General features: G+C 35.1%; 1 protein-coding gene across 1 annotated transcript in view; it reads left to right on the plus strand.

Annotated features, from left to right (window-relative positions):
* THSD7A (thrombospondin type 1 domain containing 7A) overlaps positions 1–24,883 on the plus strand; it is a 245,876-nt gene that overhangs the window by 216,043 nt on the left and 4,950 nt on the right. The window contains exons 18-30 of the mRNA XM_042888490.1: positions 3,527–3,532; positions 3,928–4,061; positions 4,343–4,496; positions 5,276–5,417; positions 5,855–5,970; positions 12,889–13,006; positions 13,541–13,686; positions 14,235–14,409; positions 15,547–15,720; positions 16,688–16,783; positions 20,416–20,498; positions 20,826–21,036; positions 24,297–24,384. Of these exons, the coding sequence (XP_042744424.1) occupies positions 3,527–3,532; positions 3,928–4,061; positions 4,343–4,496; positions 5,276–5,417; positions 5,855–5,970; positions 12,889–13,006; positions 13,541–13,686; positions 14,235–14,409; positions 15,547–15,720; positions 16,688–16,783; positions 20,416–20,498; positions 20,826–21,036; positions 24,297–24,384 (1,643 nt within the window). The remainder of the gene's footprint in view (positions 1–3,526; positions 3,533–3,927; positions 4,062–4,342; positions 4,497–5,275; positions 5,418–5,854; positions 5,971–12,888; positions 13,007–13,540; positions 13,687–14,234; positions 14,410–15,546; positions 15,721–16,687; positions 16,784–20,415; positions 20,499–20,825; positions 21,037–24,296; positions 24,385–24,883) is intronic.

Here is a 24,883-nt window from a genome sequence, read left to right on the forward strand (position 1 = left end):
TTAAATTTCCTCAGCTGGCACACAATCTGCCTTCATTGTTCAATCATCTGCAAGAGTTTAGTACGTAATCTGAACTGTAGAGACAATAGAATATTCTTTAATGTACATGCTGAAGACCATGTTTCTGAAGATAATTTCTTAATAACAGGTGAAGTATTTCTCATTACAGATGCTAGAGCTACTAAGATTCTTTGCATCCTAGACCATCCTAGATCTGAAAATAATAAAAATACTTCGAACACCCAGAATATTGTCCTTTATGGCATTTTAATCAATTAAATCCTTACCTTCCAAGTATACCTGCAATGGCACATCAGTTCAGGAGTGTGCTTCTGAAGTCAATCTCCACGTTGTCCTAATAACCACAATTGATTTTCGTAGAGAAAAATCTAGCTGCCCAAACTAAATCCTGTTCAAGTGATACTAAGCCAAGAGACACGATCTTAGAGTATAATGGTAGTGCTTTGATGAGAAATGAACATTTAGTCTGTGGGAATAAGTTTAGCACTAATTCAAATCAAACCCCCGAAGTTCACAGAATCACAAAATGACCTGGGTTGGAAGGAACCTCAAGGATCATGAATCTCCAACACCCCTGCCACAAGGCCACCAGCCTCCCCATCCAATCTGGCCTTGATTTTGGCCCCATCTAGGGATGGGGAATTACAGATACAGAACATGGTGAGCTTGTATGATGGCTCACCTAATGCTAGTATGAAGTAAAGCTGTAGTATAGCGCAGTAGATTGGTAAACGGCTGTTCATGTTCTCCTGTTTACTTGAAGAGTTTTAGAAAGAAAAAAAAAAAAGAAACAAAACCCTTTCAATTAACTTACAATTTTCAAAGTCGATTTATATTAATACTGTTGTTGAATTTAATTTACTTTGCAAAGGCATGTTGAATGACCACATGATCATGACCACATGATCTTCTCTGTAAATGTGATGTCAATCTACATTTGAATAAAATGCATGTACTTAATATTATCCTATTGACATTTTGCTACCACAAAGTGAAATGGCTTGTTGTTCTAATTTTCTGCTTTAGGGAATGTAATTAATTTTAATTTATAAAATATGTATTAAACTTAAACTAATAAACTAAGTTTGTGATCTGATCTAGCAAAAGATAGACTAGAACATGTGTTGCTGAATTTGGGCCAGCCCATAAGAATCATTAGGAGGAATATTATTAGGATAAGGAAAAAATATGTTTCAATAGCAAAAAATACGTAGTCTATACAGAAATATTTTTATTTCTTTAATACTTGTACAGAACATGACAGACTCGTTTTTTCCCTGCATCTAAGTGATTTTGCTAAAGGTCTGTTGGCCTTTTATGTGCAACACTATTGCCCTCTACCGGTGTTTTGATTTGTTGCAATGTGAGGTTTTCCAAATAATCATAGATGATTCATAATGTAATTACTGTTAAAAAAATATATATATATACTCCATGAGAGAATTACACATATAGTATAGTAAAGTAAAAAAATTTAGAGGATATATCTTTCAGTTTAAAATACATTCATTTTCTGGACATCTCAGAAATATTCAGGGGGTGTGCCTACATTGTATTTATCAAGGAACAAGTTAGTTAGTTAATCTAAATCTATTCCAACATTCATTTGTCTGGAAAACTACTGAAGCTTCAGAATATTTATTTCATATAATTGGTACTATATGTACATATAAATATATAAAATATGCTTAGATGCATACATACATAACATAGTGGTTAGATAGGATCTTTGGTGGCCTTAGATACAGGGGATATGATGTACAGAGGGGTTATACTGTAGGTAGAAAGCTAAGAAATATTATTTCTGAGAAAAGCTTGCAATATGAGGTCTAGCTCATGGATGGGAAGATGGTAGGGAGCATGCAGGCCGTCTGTTAGCATGAACGTAAGAGGCTCTTTTAAAGGAGGAGAAAATAATCCATCTTCCAAGACCATCATGGATAGAATAAAAAGCAGTAGGCTTAGAATGCTGCAAGCAGATTTTGGTTAAGCCTTGGGAAATTTTTCTAGTGGTAAGACTAGTGAAATATGGAAATAAAATGCTTAAGATGTTAAGTTTTAAGAGCTGGTTACTCAACATCTATCAGGGCTAACATAAGCATGACACTTTTGGTGGAGAATGAGCACAGTAAATGGAAGATGTCTCATTTAGCCCATTTTCTCCTATGTATTCCTGGGTCATATATGCTGAAGTGGCCCCTAAACCATGCTCCAGCTGAGTGCAGCTTACTCTGAATTCTGTGAGGTTAAAAGTCATAGTAATATGACATAGCAATATACAGTCAGGGTTATTATAAAATTGCAGCAGTGGTCTTCAGAGGATTTCAAGTGAAGAGACTAATCTGAGATTGCTAGAGGAAATAAAAGGATAAGGGCATCCCGCTTCTCCTTGCCTCCAGGTATTATTTTCTCAGTCATCCAGCAGATGGATACGCACTCCTTACACTAACCAGTTACTGTGGCCTGCAGTCATAGTTACAGAAGTGCAGGTAGGGTCAGGAGAACATCACTAAGCACATACATGAATATACAAGTTTTATGTATTTTTTCTTGCATCAACCAGAGCAAGATATATACAGATATTTTAATGAATTAAGGCTTCACTATTTTCATTCTGGAAATCCTCAACAAAACAAATAAAGCGCCTCTTCTCAGGCACTTTATGAGAAGAGCAAATTTGAGATCACCTGATGAGACTGAATGTCTACAACTCTATGGGATGCAGAAGATGTGCATCCCAGGGTCCTGAAGGAGCTGGCTGACGTAGTTGCCAAGTTGCTATCCATCATGTGTGAAAAGTTGCAGCTGTCAGGTGAAGACCAAGGTAATGGAAAAAGGGAAACATCACTCCCATTTTTAAGAAAGGGGGAAACGAGGACCCAAGGTACTAGAGGCATGTGAGCCTCATATCTGTGCCTGAGAAAATCATGAAATAGATCTTTCTGGGAGCTATCTTAAGGGACATATGAGATGAGGAGGTGATCCATGACAGCCAGCACAGCTTCACAAAAGACAAATCTTGCCTGACCAATCTGGTGGCTTTTGACAATTGTCTGTAGGTTTGACAATGGTGTCTGTAGGTTCCTAAACTAACATTTCTGTTCTTCTATCAAAATAGTGTTCCTGACATGAATGCTGTCTTATTTAAAACAAAGTCTTAGATTCTCCAGAAATTCTTGTTGTGCTGACCTAATACCCAGAATGACATGTGAAGTTAGCTGATATAAGCTAATTTTAAAGAAAGGGACTTTAAGTGATCTGTAACATAATTATTAGTAGTTATGTTTTATAAAGTTCTATTTTATTCCAAAGAATACATCTTCAAAAATGCCTCAAAAAATAAGGAAGATCCAAGAGGAAAAGAATGATGTGTTTTGCTTTTCAGAAGTCATAGAGTATTGTTCGTAAGGAAAACAAAATGAATGCTTCTTAAGTACCTATGTTTAACTCTAATCATTCTTTTTATCTTTTTTTTCTTTTGGGTTCATGAAAATACTTTCTTCAGGCTCAGGTAAGAGATTCTAAAGCAGTGAAATAACCTTAACATGGGCTCCCTGATAGTGCTTCAGTGCATACATTGTCTATTTGTTTTTCTCTACAATGTATCTGTAGGAAAACATATGGAAAATTTACATATAAATTATTATACAAGATGCTATTCAAAGTCTGTTTTCAAATCTGTAAAAAATACTAATGCTGGTATTCTTGTAGATTTATATCAAGTATTTTATCAATATTATTATTACAGCCTTTACAGCAGCAAGTTCTATAAATGTCAAATTAATTACTTTCGTTATTTTTATCAGAAATTTCATTAACTTTTTTTTGCTTATATCTCAGCATGATCTCTGTTGCATATTTATCTTGACTGTGTGCAATGAAACTGACACTCAGTGTGGATTCCAGGTATATGAGGTAGTTCCATGCCACAGTGACTGCAGCCAATACATATGGGTTACCGAGCCCTGGAGCGTCTGCAAGGTGACCAATGTGGACTTAAAAGAGAACTGTGGAGAAGGTGTTCAAACAAGGAAAGTCAGGTAAAATAATATTGTTCCTCTTTCAATCTAAAGTACCTCTTGGCACATCATTAACAAGGAATATTTACATTCTGTACTTTTTTTTATATGGCTGTCATCATGTATAAATAAAGATTCTTTTCGTCTCTTTGACTTGAGTTTTCACAGATCAATATTCTGTTACTTCAATTACTTTATGTCTTGTGTGCTGACAAAATGTTAAAATGCTTTAAAAAGCATGGATTATAGTCATTGCACAAAATCCATGGCAAATGCAGTTTATGTGCAGTTCTTTTTTCCAGATGCATGCTGAACACTGTGGATGGTCCTTCTGACACTGTAGAGGACTACCTGTGTGATCCTGAAGAGATGCCACTTGGTGCTAGAAAATGCACACTGCCATGTCCAGAAGACTGTGTTATGTCTGAATGGGGATCATGGTCTCGCTGTTCTTTGGTAAGCAGTGTATTCATATATGAATTATTGTGTTGAGATGCTGAACTGAGCACTAAGTACATATGTAAACATATGTATTTACTATCATAATTTACGCTTAGATGCAAATAAAGCTGTGCAGGTATTTTTCATTCAGTGAAACTGTTCCCAAAAGTTCATCTTCATAAATAAAAATATCACAAATGGACATTCTTCAGTATGGGTAGGTTCTGTATGGTGAAATCATTTCTTCAGTGGTTTTTGCCTAGCTTTGATCCTCTCTGTTGCAGGAGAAGGTAGCCAGTATACTGAAAATGTCACTGTTCTGGAAAGAGCAAAATTTGTAGTTAATTACAGAACAATAATTTTGGATCTTTTCTTGCCTTCCTGACAGGAATCTCCGAAGGAAATGCCAAAAATTTCAAACATAAAAAAAGTTTCAGGACGTCTGAGTATTCAGACTCCAGTGCACTGCTGTAGAGCATTTGCAAAATGAGCTTGTAAATATCCAGTTTGTGAATGAAATAATTTCAAAGCACAGTACTGAGATATGAACTAGTTGGGAAAATACCACGGTGTTATCCAATTGAAGGATATTTCAGCTTGCTTGGTACCAAATTTAAGAAGCAGATTAAATTTGTTCTGAAGTAAAAAGGAAATAATTTCTCATAGGCAACAACACGAGCCTGTTATTTTAAATTTACATTCTGTCAAGAGGATGTTTGAAAGGATGTTATAATATTGCATGGAAAGGTATCAGGTTGCCATAATATCAAGATGTTTCTAATTTCTCTTTCAAGCCATGCAATGGAAGCAGTGTCCGTGAAAGGTCATCAGAATCTCTGAGACAACCAATGGAAGGAAAGTCTTGCCCTGCTGCCACTGAGACAGAAGTCTGCACTTTGAACAAAAACTGCTACCACTATGACTACAATGTGACAGGTATTTGAGGTCTTATCATCTAGTGACATCATCAGACTATGGCTTAGTTCCATTCATCTTCCAGGACAGTTTTTTCAGCTTTTCATTCTTATCCAGAGCTATGAGTCTCATACTGAGGACTGTTGCAGTCTGTTTGATTCATACAAAATATTACTGAAGACTTTGCAGCTGGGATGTAGGGTGCATGCTTTAACACCAGGAAATTTATTTAAATTATCATTTTGTTAATTCCTCAGAAGCTGTGCAGATCGAATTGAATATGAACAGTGCCTGCTTCCAAAAACAAGTAGCAGCTGGCTTCCCTCCATGAGCATTGCACGTGTAAAAGTTGCTATGGGGATTATTTTATGTCAACAAAATTAGAATTAAATGGGAGACGGGATCATTATGAGTTTTATCTAAAATGTCTGCTACCCTAATGAATTCCTTATTTCCAGACTGGAGCACATGTCAGCTCAGTGAGAAGGCTGTCTGTGGTAACGGAATCAAAACACGGATGCTCGATTGTGTTCGCAGTGATGGCAAATCAGTTGACCTGAAATACTGTGAGGAGGTGAGTGAGTACCTGTAAGACTCTTTCTACTAATGCTAATTAATGCTGAGCCATCTACCATCTACAGCATATAACCCATCATTGCCAGCTGTTTCACAACACTACTCACGGATTGTTAAGTACCTCTGAAATGAACTATGCCATCAATAGTGATTTTTATACAATTCCCTTTTAAGTGCCTCCATGAAGGTATGCTAATTATTATGTCCTGAAGGAAATGACTTAGAAACAATAATTAATAAAGTAGAATAAAGGCAATAAATCTTAATCAGTATACTAATTATCATTCTAATTTGATATAATGTCTGCATGGAGCTTTGGACAGCTGCCATTATCAATCATTTACTCAATGTGTTGGAAAATATTTCTCACGTGCCATTCTGCAGCTGGGTTGAATGTTAACTTCATGTACTCAGCTGTGCAACACAAAAGGTACCCAGACTAGTGTGAAAAAATGAGCAGTATGAAGGAAATGTTAATGAAATAGGAGCATATATAGAGGTTTACTCAACAGATAAGAACCCTAAAATTTTGAAAGAGCCATATTGCAAATGTTCAAATTAAATTCAAATTTGACAGGACTATTTTTTTCTGGCATTTGTCCATCATTCTAAGTGTTTTCAGTCACATAGAGGTAGTAATTTGAAATAAAATGAGAAAACAATAGAGAGAAGTTTTCAGTTGAGACTGGTACCTATTTTTGTGCCAAATTACTCCTTTACATGTAGATTTTGGGATTATAATCTAATCTAATATTTGGTTAATTTATGCCTCAGGAAAAACATCAGAGTTTAGTTACCCACCAGCAAGTTTATATGAAATTAATACAGGAATGCATTATTTTGATGTTTCAGGGCATTGAAAGAAAAGTATTGTTCCTGTGGGTTTTTTTTGTAAGAGGCAGAAGTATAGATTAATTCAAACCAGAACATGTTATAAAATATCCATCCACATGAATATCTCATTAGAAAAAATTATGTACTTCATTAGATATTTAGGATAAATATATTTCTTATACCATGAAGCCCTTAAATTGTTCCTATTGTTAACCAAAGAATTTAAACCTTTAAAATAAATGGCTACTTTTTACACTGGAATCTCATTGCAGAAAACCTCTGGAGCTCTCCTGGTCCAGAAGAAATGAGAGCTTATTACTCAGGAACTATCTAGAGCAACAGAGATAACATACAGGGGTCTCAAAAACTACTTGCCCTAAATGATTGGTGAATTGGCATCAAGGAATTGGAGTTCTCGCTTTACAACAGCTACTGTGACACAGTTTTATTTACCTTTTTGATCTGCTGTACCATGTAGAGGTACATCCTTGTGTAAAAGATCTGATCCACTCCTCAGTCACACTGTTAAGACTGTGTGTTCAATTCTGGATGTGTAAGCAGTGGTACAGCAAGGTCAAAGACTGATCCAATAAGTGTGAGGAGTAAAACCAGTTAACCTGATAAGCAAGAAGGCCAGGCTGTTTCAGTTTTACTGGATCCTTCAGTCTAAAGATGTGAAAGTGAACTCTTGTGACCTTCTGGGTCAGAAGAGGAGAGTGTTGAAGAAGTTATCAAAACATGTATAAAGGTACTATACACTTTTCACTAATCTAATCACAAATGGTCCTTCAATTTTTGTTTTGTTTTGTGGTTGTTTGCTTTTTTTTCTTTTTTTTCTTTTTCTTTTTTCTTTTTTTTCTTTTTGTGGGGGAGAGAGGAATCTGTATTTTTGCATTATAAAAGCAGTACAGAAATATTGTGTCAAGTTCAAAATAAGCCGTGTGTGGTTATAGAAGTTGATGGTAGAACACTAAGTAATTCTGTAATGATTTAGCTAATGGAATTTCCCCTGGGCTATTATAAAATTTTATATTGACTGTATGAATAAAGCAAAAGTTCTATCTAATTTATGTGCAGATCAATTTACAGAATTATGATTCTTATTATTATATGCAAGGAAGGGAGATTAGACTAGCTAAACCTATTCTGATCCCTTAAAAAATGAAGGTCTTATTTCCTTGATAATACATGGTTCATAAAACTAATAAAAGCCTTGTTTTAAAAAATCCCTTCATGCTGTCTTTTAACTATCACCCTTTTCATTTATGAGCATCAGTGTCATCAAAGACTGAATTTTCTTCCAAGTTTCCATTTTCTGGCTATTGCTTTCGTAACACATTTCATGTGATCCTGTGTTTCTTTTAGTCAATCTGATAAGAAGCTGGCCAATCATCCTGATTACTGTCAGGATAAACTAATTGGTAGAGCTTATTTCCAAGTCCTAGTTATGTTATCATAGTTCCCTTCAAACTCTCACAGTAATACTAGATTACTTGGTCTCTAACTCTAAAAAATTAGCATGTCACAAGTACTCGAATTGTCTTTTCATATTTGAAAATCAGATCACCTAAAGCAAGTTGGCTCTGGTCATTCTCAAATTTAGAGACTTAGTTTTATTCATTTACCTGCAATTAAACATCAGAAAAGACTAGAAACCAGCAATTTTGTCTGAATCAGATAGCAAATGCAAAACGTTTTGATTTTTTTTTTTTGCAAATAGTCTGTCTAACAGATTACATGATTAACCTCCTACAGAGGTTAATCTGTCACATGAAACATAAACAAATTTTTGATTATCACAGGATTTATGGTACATGTTGGTCTGACAATCTGCCTCCCCTGTCATATAAAGCCAAAAATAAAGGACTCCGTGCTACTATTAGGTGTAACTTAAGTACTTGCTGTTCACTCATCAGAAACCACAACTCATCCATAGCTTGTCCAGCAACCTTTCAGATCACATTTCCAATTTTTTTCCAGTCACATTTTCTAAGATCTGCATTACGAACTCTGATTCATCAAAGTAAGGAGAGGGATGAAAAAAGAATGTGGGATTAATATCAAATTAGAGCAAACAAATTGTTCCTCACATCCATTTCAGCAGCATGTCAGTGCCTAACACATGTGGCTGGCAGATCCCTAGGAGTAGTCTGGCCTTCAACTTTCTCCTCTTCACCTTTAATGTCTTGGACTTTTGCTTCTCTAGCTGCCAAGGTCCAGCTGAGAAGGTCAGTCCTAAAATAGAACATTCACGTTCATTCAATTGCCAGAAATCAATTATGTAGATTTTGAGCCTTTGGTCAGAAGATTTGACCCAAAAAGCAGACTTCAAAGACTATTTTATGGTTTCGTAAGTATCGAAGTTCCAGATGACCCAAAGTTTCAGATGTTGACGTGTGCAATAGCTGGATAATCAAGGTTACACTGTGTAACAGCAAAAAGCTGTGAGCTCATTCTTTGATGTATAATGCAGAACAGAGGTCTAAAATCTCGTTTGTCTCAATATATAGTACTACAAATGCAAATTTAAGACTTGGTGAGTCTTCCAGGGTAAGATATTTTCAGTACTTGTGGTAGTTTATTTATGAAATGCATGCTAATGTTGTGCCTAATTATTGCTTTATGCTTGCATTTAAGTAGAAAATTGTGAGTTTATTTCCTTTTTAAAGCCTTAACTGCTAGTTTCATGCCATTAACCTTTGCAGTTGTTAAAATTAATAGGTTTTGAAAAGCCTAGTTGGCTTTTTTAAAAGAAAAACAACACGTGGCAGGATTTGTCTACTTAAAGATATCAGAAGCCTTCTGGAATTCTAAAAGGTGTCAATGAAGATCAGGGTTCACTGATGAAGGTCAGTGAATAGGACCATCTTTTATGCTGGGAAACTGCAGATCTCTTCATATTAGCAGAATTGATTTTCGTTTGCATTTTATATCATATATTTTATAACTCATTTTGAAGTTATGCAGGTTGCAGGGGTTTTTATTGTCATGATAATATTTATGCCACCAGTTGTATTCCATCTTGTGTTACGTATTCTCATGACTATCAGCCAGAATATCTCTTCCTTCTTGACTGGGGAATATCTGGAGCACAGGACTTCATAAGAACATAGAAATGGCTTTACAAAATCAGACCCCTGCAGACCACTGTCTCTAGGCACAGACTGGCACTTCCCTGTGGGGATTGCATCACTTTTTAGTGTTTCACTGAATTCAGCCCCTAGAACTTAGTACAGAGCCTGTGTTTGGGAGAGCATGCGAGTCTGTTCCCACATCGCCTTTCCTCATTCTCTTCCACTGTTTGCAGTTTTTGTATCAAAGGTACTGATGAAATCTTGTACAGAAAGGTGGTTTTTTTTGTGTGTTTTTTTTTTTTTTTTTTTTTTTTTTTTTCCCAGAAAAACATATATTGATGTACTTTTTTTTAGAACAAGTCATTGTCACTGTCTGTTTACAGTGTCAATGTCATGTCATTGTTATTGTGTGCAGTAGTATGGATGGTTTTATTGTGTGTAATAAGATTACAAACTGCGTTAAAAACAACAGCAAAAGCCTACAAAGAAACAAATGAGAGGCGTAAGCAGATATCAAGCAAAGAATAAGGCAGAGAAACATACACGAGTTTCCATCTATTCTCTCATCCTCCACCTGTTTTTAGCTCTTGGACTGTGCTTGCCAGATGTAGTTTCTGAGTATTTAGACCTCCAGATTCTGCCATTAATTTGTTCAGTTTCTACTGAGCTCTTAGAAACTTGCTTCGTCTGCAGTCTTCTACACTGTCAAATCTATGCTCAATCTCTTCCTTTTTTTTAAGTTTTGAACTCAGCTCCTAGCATCAGATGCTAAGTAATACTAATTTCAGAATTACATTTTCTATGACAGGGGCCAACCTTGAAATGACTTAAGCTGTTAATGCCTGATAGTTAAGTTATTATTAATATATTAATATATTTTATATATTTTATATAATAATATACATATATATAATATAATATTATATATATTAAGATAAATGTTAAGACACGCTCCTATTTCAAAATACTTTAATGACACATCATAAACTGTTTTGTCCCTTACCTATTGTACAGTTGAAGACTATAGGGCCTCCAACTGCATAATGCGCTTAGAATTTAAGACAGGTCAGAGAGAAGATTTATCAACTGTAATCAGTTAGAGAACATTTGGACAGCATCTCATTCTCTATGCCGACGTTCTCTGCCAAGTGGTTGCAGAGACTCAACATACGTGCTATTTCAGGAGAAAGAAAGAGTTGAAGAAAAACAATCATTCAAATGTTAAAAAAAGCCAGATATCCGTTCTTGGAAGGGAAGGACTGCAAAAAATCAATTATATATTAACAAAAATTGGGAGGGATGAACTGCTTAAATAGTTTGTTCACTGCTAGTTCTGAGAAGGAATCAAATAGAAAAATGTGACAGTATGGAGAAATGGCTCTCAGTGGAGTCTGTAGTAATGCCACACCCAGTGTTAGCTCAGAAGTAGATGGTAGAAACAATCAGATTGCTAGGTTTTAGTTGAGAATAGTGTTCTTTTAGTTAGGATAAACTTCTTAGCCAAATCTCTCAAATCATAAAGACCCAACAGATGAACTCAATTAGAGTTTCTTGTAGGTCCCTTTCAACTTTGAGTATTCTATGATTTTATTATTCTAAATATTAATGATTTTACCACAACAGTATAAAGTAAAAATACAAGCTGAAGCCCTCATTTTACAAGTTATTATTTAGAAAATATTTATTTAAAATAAGATTTGAGAATATGTTTAAAAGTCAGTATATGCCATTAGGACTGTGTTGCCATGCTTTGTTGCATGCTCAAGTGACCAAAAGGGCACATGACATCCTGGCCTGCATTCAAGGGAGGTGATCCTGCCCCTCTACTCTGCACTGGTGAGACCTCACCTGGAGTACTGCATCCAGATGTGGAGTCCTCAGTACCGGAGAGACACAGACCTGTTAGAGTGAGTTCAGAAGAGAGCGACAGAAATGATCCAAGGAATGAAACACTTCCTCTGTGAGGACAAGTTGAGAGAGTTGTGGCTCTGGTGAGATTTGATAGCGATCTTTCAGTATCTACAGGGTGGCTGTAAGAAAGAAGATAAGAAAATCTTTAGCAGGGTCTGTTGTGATAGGACAAGGGGAAATGGTTTCAAACTAAAAGAGGGGAGATTTAGATTGGATATAAGGAGAAAGATTTTTATGATGAGATTAGTGAAGCATTGGAACAGGCTACCCAGAGAGGTGGTGGAAGCACCATCCTTGGAGACATTCAGGGTTTAATCTAGCTGTAGCTGTCTCTGTTCATTGCAGGGGTGTTGGACTATAAGACCTTTAAAGATCCCTTCCAAGTCAAATGACTCTATGATGATCAGAAGTAGTGTGGCCAGTAGGAATAAGGGATTGTCCCCACATACACAGCACTGCTGAGACCACTCCTTGAATATCATGTTTAGTTTTGGTCCCTTCACTACAAGGAGCATGCTGACTTGGTTGAGTGCATGCAGAGAAGAGCAGTGAAGTTGTTGAAAGGAACAGAAAACAGGATGTATGAGGAGTAACTGAGGGATCTTCAGTTTTTAGTCTGGAGAAGGATGAAGACAGACCTCATTGCTCTTTACAATTACCTGAAAGAATGTTACAGGAAGAAAGCATCAGCCCCTTTTCTCAGGTGATGAGGAATATTGTGTTAGGAAGCTGTCTTAAAGGCGTTTAGGTTAGGTACTGATGAGTATGATCAGGCACTGGAACAAGCTGCCCAGAGAAGTGCTGGAATCCTCATCCTTGCAGGTGTTAAAGAGGCAGGGATGTAGTTTAGTGATGGGACTCATTCCATCAGTTTTGTGGCTGGACTTGAAGAATTTAAAGATAGTTTCTAACCTAGGTTATTCTATGATTCTGTGAAATGAGATTTAAAATAGCTTAATTGTTTTACTTATTATTTAGGAATTATTTCATGTTTACTTAAAGCTTACTTGTTTCAAATTCACTCTGTCCAAATGCATACTGAGCACTGCTGGCACAGACTGAACATTACATGCTAACTATTGGATATTTTCTTCTAGCTTGGTTTGGAAAAGATGTGGCAAATGAATATATCCTGTGTGGTGGAATGCCCCGTGAATTGTCAGCTTTCTGACTGGTCGTCTTGGTCTGACTGCTCTCAAGCATGTGGCCTTACAGGTCTGCATATAACCTTGGAATATGTTAAAGACTGAGTTTTCTTTCCTTTCCCCTCCCTGTTTCCTTTCATCTTCCCCTCGCCCTTTCATTTTCCTTTTTCCCTTCCCTACACATAATTCTGTATTAACTCAGGAAAAACAGCAGCAAACTCCAGATGAATAGTCAGTATCTCCACAGAACTGCCATAAACATTTTATCATCTTCAGAGAGAGTATCCTTCCCCAAGCTTCTGAACTGGGTATTTACTAATTTTTTTTTGCTATTACAGGAGTAATCTGAAATCCTGATCAGACATCCTCCTTCATGCAGTACTTCATGCTGTACTGAACATACAGTGTCTGACTCAGAAAATATAAAATAAGAAAATCCATATAACAGGCAAGAGCCAACAGATTTGCTTTACTGTCCAATTTGTCAAATATGAAAAAATTACATTATTCAAACACTATGCTTTTCACCAACATAGAACCATCTTCAAGATTAAATCAGCCTAGCTACTTTGCTATTACCTATATTGCTGTTTCTCATTTGCAGGAAAAATGATCAGAAGAAGGACCATAAATCAACCGTTTCAGGGTGATGGGAGGCCTTGTCCTTCTCAGATGGAGCAATTCAAACCCTGTCCAGTAAAGCCTTGTTATCGATGGCAGTATGGTCAGTGGTCTGCATGCAAAGTAGAGGTAAGACCCACAGTGGACACCGAAATTATGGAGCTAGGCATGTTTGAAATATGCCTGAATATCTGTTTCAAAGCATTGTAGTCAGTTTACTTCCACATATTTTATACAAAAATGTGAAGATTTATTTTTAGTTCATATTTGTCAACAGGTATAAAAATGTCCTACAGACATTCAAAGTAGAAAGGTAAAGTTTGGTATTTCAATGACATCTTTGCTAATAACTGAAATCCTTACATTGTAAAAGAGTATATGTGGTAACAGATGAGCATCCTTGTTGAAAAAAAAGACTTATCCTAGAAAAGATCTTCTCTTAAGATACTGCCATGATTGCAATTTAAAAGCACAAGCTAGATCCATACATTAAGAAACAACGGTGACAGCATATTTTTTTGTTTGTTTCAAATGTAAAAAAAATGTATTTTTATTTTCCCTACTCAAATGAATATGTATTTTGGCAAAAAAAAATAATAGGAGATGCAATGATATGTGGCTCAAATTCAGTCTTTTGATACTTTCCAACATACAGCATCCATATCCTCCTTCCCCAGGTTGCTCAGTGTGGAGAGGGCACACGAGTGCGGAATATTTCCTGTGTGGTTTTTGATGGATCCACTGAAGATGTAGGCAAAATAGTGGATGAGGAATTCTGTGGAGAAATAGAGCCTATTATAGATGGTAATAAAAAGATGGTCCTTGAGGAAACATGCACTGTTCCTTGTCCAGGTAAGAAAGCTATTCAAATAAACATTACATTTCAAGATCGTTTGGTTTACTCCTTCAGCTTACAGTTATCAGTATCTAGGATTAGCCACAGGCAATAAAATGTTTTTCACATACTTTACTGATAGGGCAAATGGCTGAGTTACTTTGGTGGTGGATTCACTACTGCTTACTATTAGATTTTAAATTTTGCTGAGCATGAACCTGTTCTTCAGCAGTCTCACATTTAGCCAGTAAGAATAACTGCCCTATGGGGATGTGTTAATGATAAGTTCCAGCTAAAGTTTCCAAAAATCACTGCTTGCTTTCCTATTGTGTATACATCAGTTCTTCAATTATTCATTTCTTCACATGCTCTCCTAATGTTGGCAAATAAAATACCTTCATTAATCAGGCATCTGGTCAACACAGTGCTGATTACATCTTTCATCAGTACGGTAGAAGGTAGCTTTAATTTTTAATAGCTCTTTCACTGACATAATGAGAAGTAAGAGGTTTATTAATGAGTCTGTGTATAGTCCATTTGATACTGCATCTTTTACAAAATGGTCTGTTTATGTGATTTTGAAGACCTTCCTTAAATTTTCTTTAGCCAGTCTCACTAATTTATCTAACTAGTAGAATTCTATTTTTTTTCTTTTTACCCCATGAAATTACGTTTTGCAAAACTCTGTTATACTACCCTGGAATAACTGGAATAGACATTTTAATCACTTTCTCATTTCCTATTCTTATAAAGAATGCATCAGTAGTAGTTTTTACTGCCTGTTTAAAGTGCTTCTGCATGAGGATATGTGACAATCTTTTTAAAACTCCACAATGCTTTCTCTTTGTAGTGTCAAAGAGAAGTAATGAATAATATGTATAAAATTAGCCTGAGGTACACACTGTACAATTCCCTAATATTCGTTAAACCCAAGCATTGTGTGGAGTGTCATCAGAAATTGAAAATGAGTCTGACCTTATGGGAATGCTACAGAAACCTATTCTGCTTTCCAACAAATAGACTATCATCGTTATTATTTTCAGCCTCACAGATGCTTAGAATAGCTCAGAATTTCTAAGTTTTTCTAAGTCCTACTCACTGTCATGAGCTCGTCACATACGTTGATGATCTTTTATCTTCTAATAAAAATTCAGGGGACTGTTATTTGAAAGAGTGGTCAGAATGGAGCCTTTGTCAGCTAACCTGTGTTAATGGTGAGGATCTTGGCTTTGGAGGCATACAAGTCCGATCTCGGGCAGTAATCATTCAGGATTTAGAGAATCAACATCTTTGTCCAGAACAAGCTTTGGAAACAAGACCATGCAGTGGTAAGTACCAAAATACACATCACTCTTCCTGTAATAAACAAAATACAGAACTACAGCATGTTTCTTTTCTTTCTGCTGAGGCTATCAAAATTAGGAAATTATGGATTTAGTGGACATAGAAATGCACTTAACTTTTTATTTTCCATATATCAACTATGTACCAGAAAAACTTGGAAAATTTAACTATTGTATGTTTCCACTTCAAACACATTTTTAAAATCCCTTTTTAATAATGAAATACCTTTTCAAGATTTGGGGAAAAAAAAAATAGTTGCCTTATCTGCTTGATAATTTCTTAATTAAAAAAAAAAAAAAGGATATTATGATGCATAACCAAATTTATAATCCTGTCTGCTCTTATCACATGACAATGACTAAAAAGTTTGTCCTACTGCTAGTACTAAGCAAAATACCTAAGAAAAGACATTTCTTGTTCATTTAGACACCAGACAGATGAATAAAAAAATATTTTTTATTTGGCAACTAAGGTACAGAAAGACTTCATATTTTATCCCAGATTATATGAGATGTGTACATATACACATCTCATGTGTATATGAGATGTGGAGTCAGATACAGCCAAGCCTACTTTACCATACACTGGAATAGTAACTAAAGCATAGCTTTACCAAGAAAGAAAGCTGACTCCTAAATGACTTTTCACAACAGATAGGCCTCATCCATTATGAGGTTGTTGAAAATGTCTGTTTTGCTCGATAACTATATTGGTCTTACTCCACGTGTAATGTGTACGAACATTATTGTTCAGTCCAGAAGACATCCGTTCTATTCTGTATGCATCCAGTAAGTGCAGACTTCTGTGTGTACAGTACACCTTTCTGAGTTGCTGGGTGAAAGAAGGACACCATAAAACCCATTAAACTTAATGTATGCTGTCTACTTGCAGCTAGTGGTAGGCTGAAGTCTTTTCATTTAATCTCTTAAAAAATGAATGTCTTCTGTATAGATGGCCACTGCTATGAATACAAGTGGATGGCTAGCCCCTGGAAGGGATCTTCTCGAACTGTGTGGTGCCAAAGGTCAGATGGCTTAAATGTCACAGGTAATTATTTGTTTTACATATACACAAAAGCCTGGAAAATAAGTGGATAATACATTTTTTTCCCGAAAATGGGATTAATTTTTAAAAACAATCTGATAAAAATGCTTGTTCCTGATCTATGCTGTTGTGTTGAGTCATCATGTCTTTGCAGACTAAAAACGTCAGCTCTGTTACAGAATTATACAGCATGTAACAGTAAAAGTAAAAACAGGTATTATCTTCTATATTTGATTTGCACATTTTATATTTCTACAAGCATCTATATATTTTTAAATTTCACATTTCTAGCCCTGCAGCAAAGTGAACTTTTATGTATTGAAGTACAATGCAGATACAGAGGCAGAAACAGATGCAGTGCTTGACAATAACAGACATATATACATTCTGAAAATTATAACAGATTTTAATAAATACGTTAATATAAATTTGTTACTTTACATCAATGACATAAATTTATAGCAGGATAGTTTAGTAGACAGTGATTGGATGGAGTTTCTTTTGACATAAACTAAGCTACAAAATATCTTAAATGAATGACTGAGGTGCCTAAATTCCAGAAAATCTACATGCATATCTTATTTGAGTGAGTTTATTTATCAGAATTAGGAATTATGCAATGCATTTGTTTTTAACAATATTTTAATATCAGCTATGATGTTTATAAACACACCCTCAATTCCAGCTCCCGTCAGGTCGAAGGGGGAAGTTCTGATTCATGGTAGAATACATCATGATTGTCTGATTTGTTACTAGGAATAAATTCTTTGTATCATTTTTACAAGGTGTTGAAATAACTTTTGGTTATACAAAGTCTCTTTTCTAAGTGTCATTTTGCAATGTAAAATTACTAAAATACATCATCTTCACATCAGATGCAACAGGGCATCTTTAAGTCACAATTTTTATTGATATAACTATATGAAATTATCCATTAAATGTCCTAGAGAATTTTAAATTTCTCACTTTGGGAATTAAGGCTCTAAGATATTAAAAGCAAAGTATATTTATAAATCATGGTAATTCACATATAAATAATAGTTTGTTCTGAATACAGCCATGTGATAAATTTCAAAACTTTGTTATGCTGGCAGATTTTTCATGATGCTTTCTTGTATAAGCATAAATAAATGTAAGTGGAGCTGATTCTTCTGAAATTAAAGTTCTGTGAGTTTTACATAACTTAACGGGGCCAAGTATTTATTTTCTGATTCTAAGATTTGTTTATTCTTCAAAACTGCTTTAAATTAAATGATAATTTGGCATTCATAAAACATGGGCATGCATGAAAACTAGGAAATAATAACAACAACTATAATAATAAATTAGTATTAATTACCTAAAGAATATTGTAACAGAGAAACAAAGCTATGGAAATCACCTATTTAATAAGGAAAAGTGATAGATCTAGATCTAGTCTATTTAGAATGCCAGAGAAATATGCATTAGCATTACTCAATCTAGAAAAGATGGAAATTGCAAAGCAGATAACAATCTATCAGAAAGACAGATGTTAAGAGACCAAAACTGAGATGAGAATGGATGGTTATGGGGGTAAGTTAGCCTCTAAAGACTTACCTTATTAATTAAATTGAATTTCCCTAGCCATATTTATGAAATATTTGAGAATACACTCACCTCAAAGGAGAACTGCAATGTTACATGAAAAGAGTGGGAATCTATAAGACTGAGTAATGAAATAAACTGAAAGTTAATTGAAGAAGTGCTAGCTCACATACTTGTCTCTTGCAGTGGTAGGACTTTAGCATAATATAATGCCTGCCTTGATAATCCAATTTAAGGAAAAACATTCCAAGACAAGCAGACAAGAGAAAGATGGGAAGATCTCCACTTTGAACATCTTAAGTGATTATTGTCTTAATAACAGGAGCAAAAGCCTACCAGAGAGTGGAGAAAATGAATCCACGCACCTTTCTAAATGCTGATAGGACCTCCATGGCAAACCAACCTAGGTTCTACATTGTATCTCTTTTAAGAAGTTGTTCTGTATGTGGTTTTAGGTTGTACTTTTCTGATATGAAATGAAGACAAATGGAAAATTCCAGGGACTGTGATCAACTGTTCCTATGCAGTACAAAACTGTTTTTGATATATTATTTCAAAGAAAGTACTTAAATGTAATGTTCTTGAATGAACTTCTCTTCAGGAATTATACAATTATGAAGCAGACTGTAAATTCACATTCAAAGTTTTTTTGAACATGGTTTGTATAATCTGTAGTATTGAAAATCTCGAAGTGGTAGATACACATATATGATTGATTTGAATGGAAGTTATTTAATTTGATCTATAATCAACCCATATCTTAGATGACTGTATTTCTTTAATGCCTTCTCACTGCACATCTGGCTCTAAGATAGTGCGTTTAAATTCAGATATTGTTTTCATGAGTCCTGCTCCTATTTTAAGGCCTTTGTTTATTTATTTCCTTGTACAATATTATTGTGCTGAATAGTTGTTTTTTACTTGAAGGTGTTGTTTCCTACGGGCGATGAAGCTACTATTTCCTTCTTCAGCTTGCTTGGATGACTGATACTTTATTACATAGATTCTCACAGGCATGTGATTTATATGCTAGGATGCACAATTTTCCCTTCTGAGGGTGAGAAAAACTGATGGCAACCAGCAGGGTTTACTTTGTTCCTCATCAGCCATCCTGTTAACAATTTGATCTATATAACCACATCTAACTGCATCCGCTATGATTGTGACCAATGTCAGCTATCGGGATTTCATCATCATGTCACACCAGCATAAAAATATAGTTAATTTGGGAGATGCAAGATAAGTTGTCCTGTTGCAGTATGAATGTTAAAGCATGTATTGCATGTCTTTTTGAAAGACAGAGGGAAACTCAATACATTCAAAGTGATTCTAAGTATGTTTTGAAGTCAACCTGGCTGAAATGATAGTGAAAGCCTGATTGTGTACGTTGGTCCATAACAATAACTGCGCTGTAAATAAAGATGTAGCAATGAGAACTAGGGCATATAGAAAGGAAAGAAACACTGATAGCCACTTTCTATCATAGCATTCAGTATATGTTCTTCACTTCTGAAAAAGTTTTCTTAGACTAGAATGGAGTATGGTTTCATATGAGGCAAAACTATAACGTGAGTAAAATTAACTAATGAGGAATATCAGAAAACATAAAGTGAATGAATACTTTGTTTTAAGTTTGGCAGCAAAGAGATAGATTAAAAATATGCCTTTATTTTCTTTGTGGACACAGTTTTAATATGCGTTACTAGGGGGGCCCTAGAAAACCCAAATCTGTTTCTTCAAGCACAACAAAATATTTAAACTTATTTGTGCAAATAAAAAAAACACAACTATTTGTGCAAAGGAAAGGAACAAAAAGTGAAAAGAAGATCACTTGCCAAATATTAGTTCTCTAAAATGTGAATGAGTGGAAATCTACATGCTATATCCTTATTGTAGCAATAAAAAATACTGGAGAAAAATAGTCCCTCCCCTAGCATTAAGAGTAAGAGTCTTAAATTCAGTTTAATAATAAAATGGCAATCTGTGACATACTGTAGGAAATAATGGCATCAGTATTTTCATCAGAGGAGAGGTATTACCATGTCGAAATATGATTTTCTGTCCTACAGGAGGCTGCTTAGTGATGCGCCAACCAGATGCTGACAGGTCATGTAACCCACCATGCAGCCAACCCCACGCTTACTGCAGTGAGGTATGTGCTAATGCATCAGAGCACTAAACAACCCCATGAGGGCTTTCCCACACATCTCTGCATTTTAAAGATTGTGCCAATAAATGTATTTTCAGAGATTTTTTTATCACTGTTTTGATAAAATCAACCTTAGACTATTCTCTACTTCTCAGTTAAGTGTTGAATAATCTCTGTTCATTTGCTATACTTCATAAAAATATATGAAGAGGTACTCTCCAGGCTAGCACTCCTCAAAACAATCTTCTCTTCTAGTCATCCTTGTTGTTATGCTTTATAGCCCACAGAAAACTTTTCTTCTACACAGTGTAAAACACTTGTTCCCTACAGACTAGAACATGCAGTTGCGAAGATGGATACACTGAAGTTATGTCCTCTGATGGCACACTTGAACAGTGCACTCTCATCCCAGTGGTGGTGATTCCCACCATGGAGGACAAAAAGGGAGATGTGAAAACCAGTCGAGCTGTGAACCCCACCCAGCCCTCCACTAACCAGTCAGGACGAGGAAGGACCTGGTTTCTACAGCCTTTTGGTCCAGGTGAAGTCATGCAATGAGCAGTTCATTATGCTAACTACTTCTTGCAGGGCCTGGCATTCACACATTTGTGATGACAGGGAAAAAAAAATCCTTAAGTGCTTATTTAAGAAGATAAACACCTGACTGAAAGCAGAGAAAGGGACAATAGTAAACTGCTGCCATTTTCTGCTGCATATCTAATGGCATTTTGCATTCCAAAAGGCTTCTTTTAATTCATGATACTTGTTAAAATTCACAGAAGCTATTCAAAATGTGACTTCAGAAGGGCATTAATAGCAAAGGTGCAAGCCAGGATGTTAGATTATGCCACCATAATTGATAATGCTACTGAGAAAGGTGTGAACAGGTGGCACAGAGATCTGTAAAGGATAAGTATTGCTTGAAGTTTACAGCCATGGCATGAATCATGGAGAAACAATCAGTATAGATATGGCATCTTTTTCTTTCATATCTAAACTACTTCATGTTAGGCAAGAGCTAACAATAATATTTAGCATAAACATGCTTTAAATCACTAGGAAATGTTTGACCATGTTCCTTAGAGCAAAACAAGCACTCAAGTTGTAAGAAATATGCTCAGAGTTATGCCATTAAAAATATTTCATAAAGTCTATCGTGTAATCAGATTTTCTGATACTATCACTGATACAAATAAAAGTTTCAGTGACAAAATCCTTTCAAAGAAAGAGATTTTATTCTTGTCAAAAATGTCAATTATATAGAGAACAATTAACTATTTTCTTGTCTTTTAATCACATAGAGCTAAATATTTTTACACGCTTGTGTCTTAGTGTTTATTTCTAAGGTTTCCATGAAAGTTTTAAATCTGAAGATTGAAAGCAGTATCTTTACTTGCATAAAAACTAAAACAATGCAAATTGAGAACAGCAGTACTTACAGTAAACAGATTAAATCAGATTTGGGTTATAAATACTTTAGTTAGATCCAATTAATCCTAGTAGTATTGACTGTTATTTGTACTTTGATTCTATACATGATACTTCCAAGAGAATGGTCTTTACTCCAATTAGTTATTTCTTTAATCCACAATAAAAATAATTTTAAAAAAGAAATTAAGATTTCCTGGTCCTCTTTAAAAACAAAACAAAAAAAAAAAAAACCCACAACATTTTAACAAATATGCTGTTTTTAATTCACTCTAATTCCACATTAAAATGCCGTAGGGTGTGTTGTAGCAGTCACAGTGCTGACGATAAGCAGGTACCAGGTAGTTGCGTTGAACTTTATAGAACACAGATGCTCATGTGAGTTCAGACATATTTTTTGGAACAAGAAATAGTTGAGAGATTTCATGAAACCTCATGAATGTTCCAGTAATTCCTGGTTTGACTAAATAAGGCAGTTCAGTTCAGATAAAAACAATGATACTCAATTGAATTAATACTTGATTTATGATTGATTGTTTTCATTCCATGATTAGCTAACATCTAGAAAGGTTTGATTTACTCTGCTATAATCATTTCTTTCAATACAGTTTCCAAGCCTAGGTGTAAAGTAATTCTTCAACAATCTTCAACAGACTATACTACAGTTCCAGAAAGGAAAGTTTTTATCCTCACAGCTGTCTTTGCTGATTTATCTTGCCAAATAGATGCCATTACCTCATACACAAGAAATAATCTGTCCAAGGGAATTCAGAGTGCTTGTATGAGATGTAATGTCCATGTTTTCATAATATAAATAACCTCATTAACGCAGTTCCCCATTCTGACAAAAAATACATAAATCCATACACAAGATAATGCCTGTCTTTTCTTCAAGGAGATAATATTATTTTAAAACAAGCATACCCATAACAACCCCAAACCTGTTACATTTATCAGTGGAAATAAACCAAAGGAAGAAAATTATCTGTATATTAATAACGAAATCTGAATTCTTCTCATTCCTGCTATCATATCTTTGGATATGTTCAATTTACCTACAACTGACCAATTATTTCCCTTATATTGGTTACTATCAGTTATAATGTCATTATGTACATTAATTTAGTGAAGCAAAAAGTTTTTATATTAATGTTATTCAAGTTGTTCATGACTATAACACTTTGCAGAAAGAGTAAAATTAACTGCATACCAATAGCAATGGTTACTCTGAATTAGAACAAATTCAGCATGCTTTTTGTTCTTATCAGAAGTTGGAAAAACATCAGCTGCATTGGTTATGCCTTATGCCTCTACAAAAGCATCAGAAAGCAATACGTATTTTGTCAGAAAAAGATCAGATATGTTTACTTACCATAATATTGAAAATATATGCAAGGCTTCATGAAAGAACAATTTTGCCACTCATAAATGAAATAATTCAGCTTTTCAATGGAATTTTCTTTGACAAGGCAGTAGGCCCCCTGTAAAAGAATGTTTTCAACAAGCAGTTTAGAAATGTGTCAACTGAGTCATAAAAAAAATAGCAAATCCAACAGCATTCACTGACCTTATGTTGCAACGTACTCATTTAGGGATCAGAGCAAAACCCCCAAAAGTCACATCACTCTTCCTTGGTTTTGCTAGGGTAAGCAAGTGTGTCCAGAATTGAGACAAAAAAGGAGAGTGGGATGTATCCATCAGACTGCAGGGATATCGCATCCAAAATATGAACTGCACAGGCTGGACATAAGTACAGGTCTTATTAGCAACAGGCTATTGCTCTATCCCTGAGCATGAGTTGTTGGGTTTTTTTGGTGGTTTTTTTTTTTTTGGTTTATTCTGTGAGAAGTGGTTTTTCTAACAACAAAACTTGTGTATGATATTAGATGAAATTAAAATGTATTAACTACTTTTTGCAGTAGTTAAAGTTACGTATCTGTATCTAAAGTTCTAATGAGGTAAAACATGTTAAATTTATTTAAAAATGGAAAATTAAATAGCAATGAGAATGAAAATACTAGATTGAATTCCCAGAGGTAGACTAGAAAGTGATTCTGCCTTTCTATCCTGCTGATGGGGTTTCCCCTTAGCAATGGGCCTAGGGTCTGAGCACCCTGGGGCTCTAACTTGCTGCCATGCTGTTTTTGTCCTGTGTCTCAGCATCATTCAGACTACTGGACTTTAGCTGAAAAGCAGAACAAAAGAGCACAGAGGAGCTATCACTCAGTTGTTTAACAGTATTTTCTCTTATTAAGCTGTAATTGCTTGTGAATACATTTATTTTGGATTATAAGAGTATTTCTATACCATATCAGAACTAATAATTCAGCAAGACTAACTGAAACACTACTGACTAACATTCGTTCCTTTTAGATGGGAGGCTGAAGACCTGGGTTTATGGTGTAGCTGCTGGTGCATTTGTTTTACTCATCTTTATTGTTTCTATGATCTATCTAGCCTGGTGAGTTTTTTAATTATTTACCAACAAGCAGTCCCTTGCAGACTGTAATAATGCAAGCATTTATATTTGCAGCTTTAGGAGCTGCAAATACTTCTTCTATAAACTGTAATGTTTAAATTTCTATGTACTTTCATCCAAGCTGAGTTTCATGGGCTCCATTTGTAGCCCCGATGATAGATAAACTGATAGACTGTCTTGAGATCAGGAGAACTTATTGCAAATATGGCATATCTTAGTGGATAGTTTATTTTCACTTATCTCTGTTGAGAATAACTGTACTCTGTCCATGGTGATTTCATTGCAGCTATATCACAAAACGCAAAGAGATGTATCAAAAAGGAAACTTAATTGTCAGGCAAGTCTAATTTGATATTTGGTGGGATATAGAGAAATACAACTAAAATAAGGCTAGAGGTTTTCTCATGTGTTTTCATAAATGATACATTTGAAAATATTACTGCATGAAAAAAGAGAAGATTTTTGCAAAAGCAAGTAATTT

Source organism: Lagopus leucura, unplaced genomic scaffold (assembly GCF_019238085.1).
Source record: "Lagopus leucura isolate 7727_CA_CO unplaced genomic scaffold, USGS_WTPT01 Super-Scaffold_100157, whole genome shotgun sequence".
Lineage (NCBI taxonomy): Eukaryota > Metazoa > Chordata > Aves > Galliformes > Phasianidae > Lagopus > Lagopus leucura.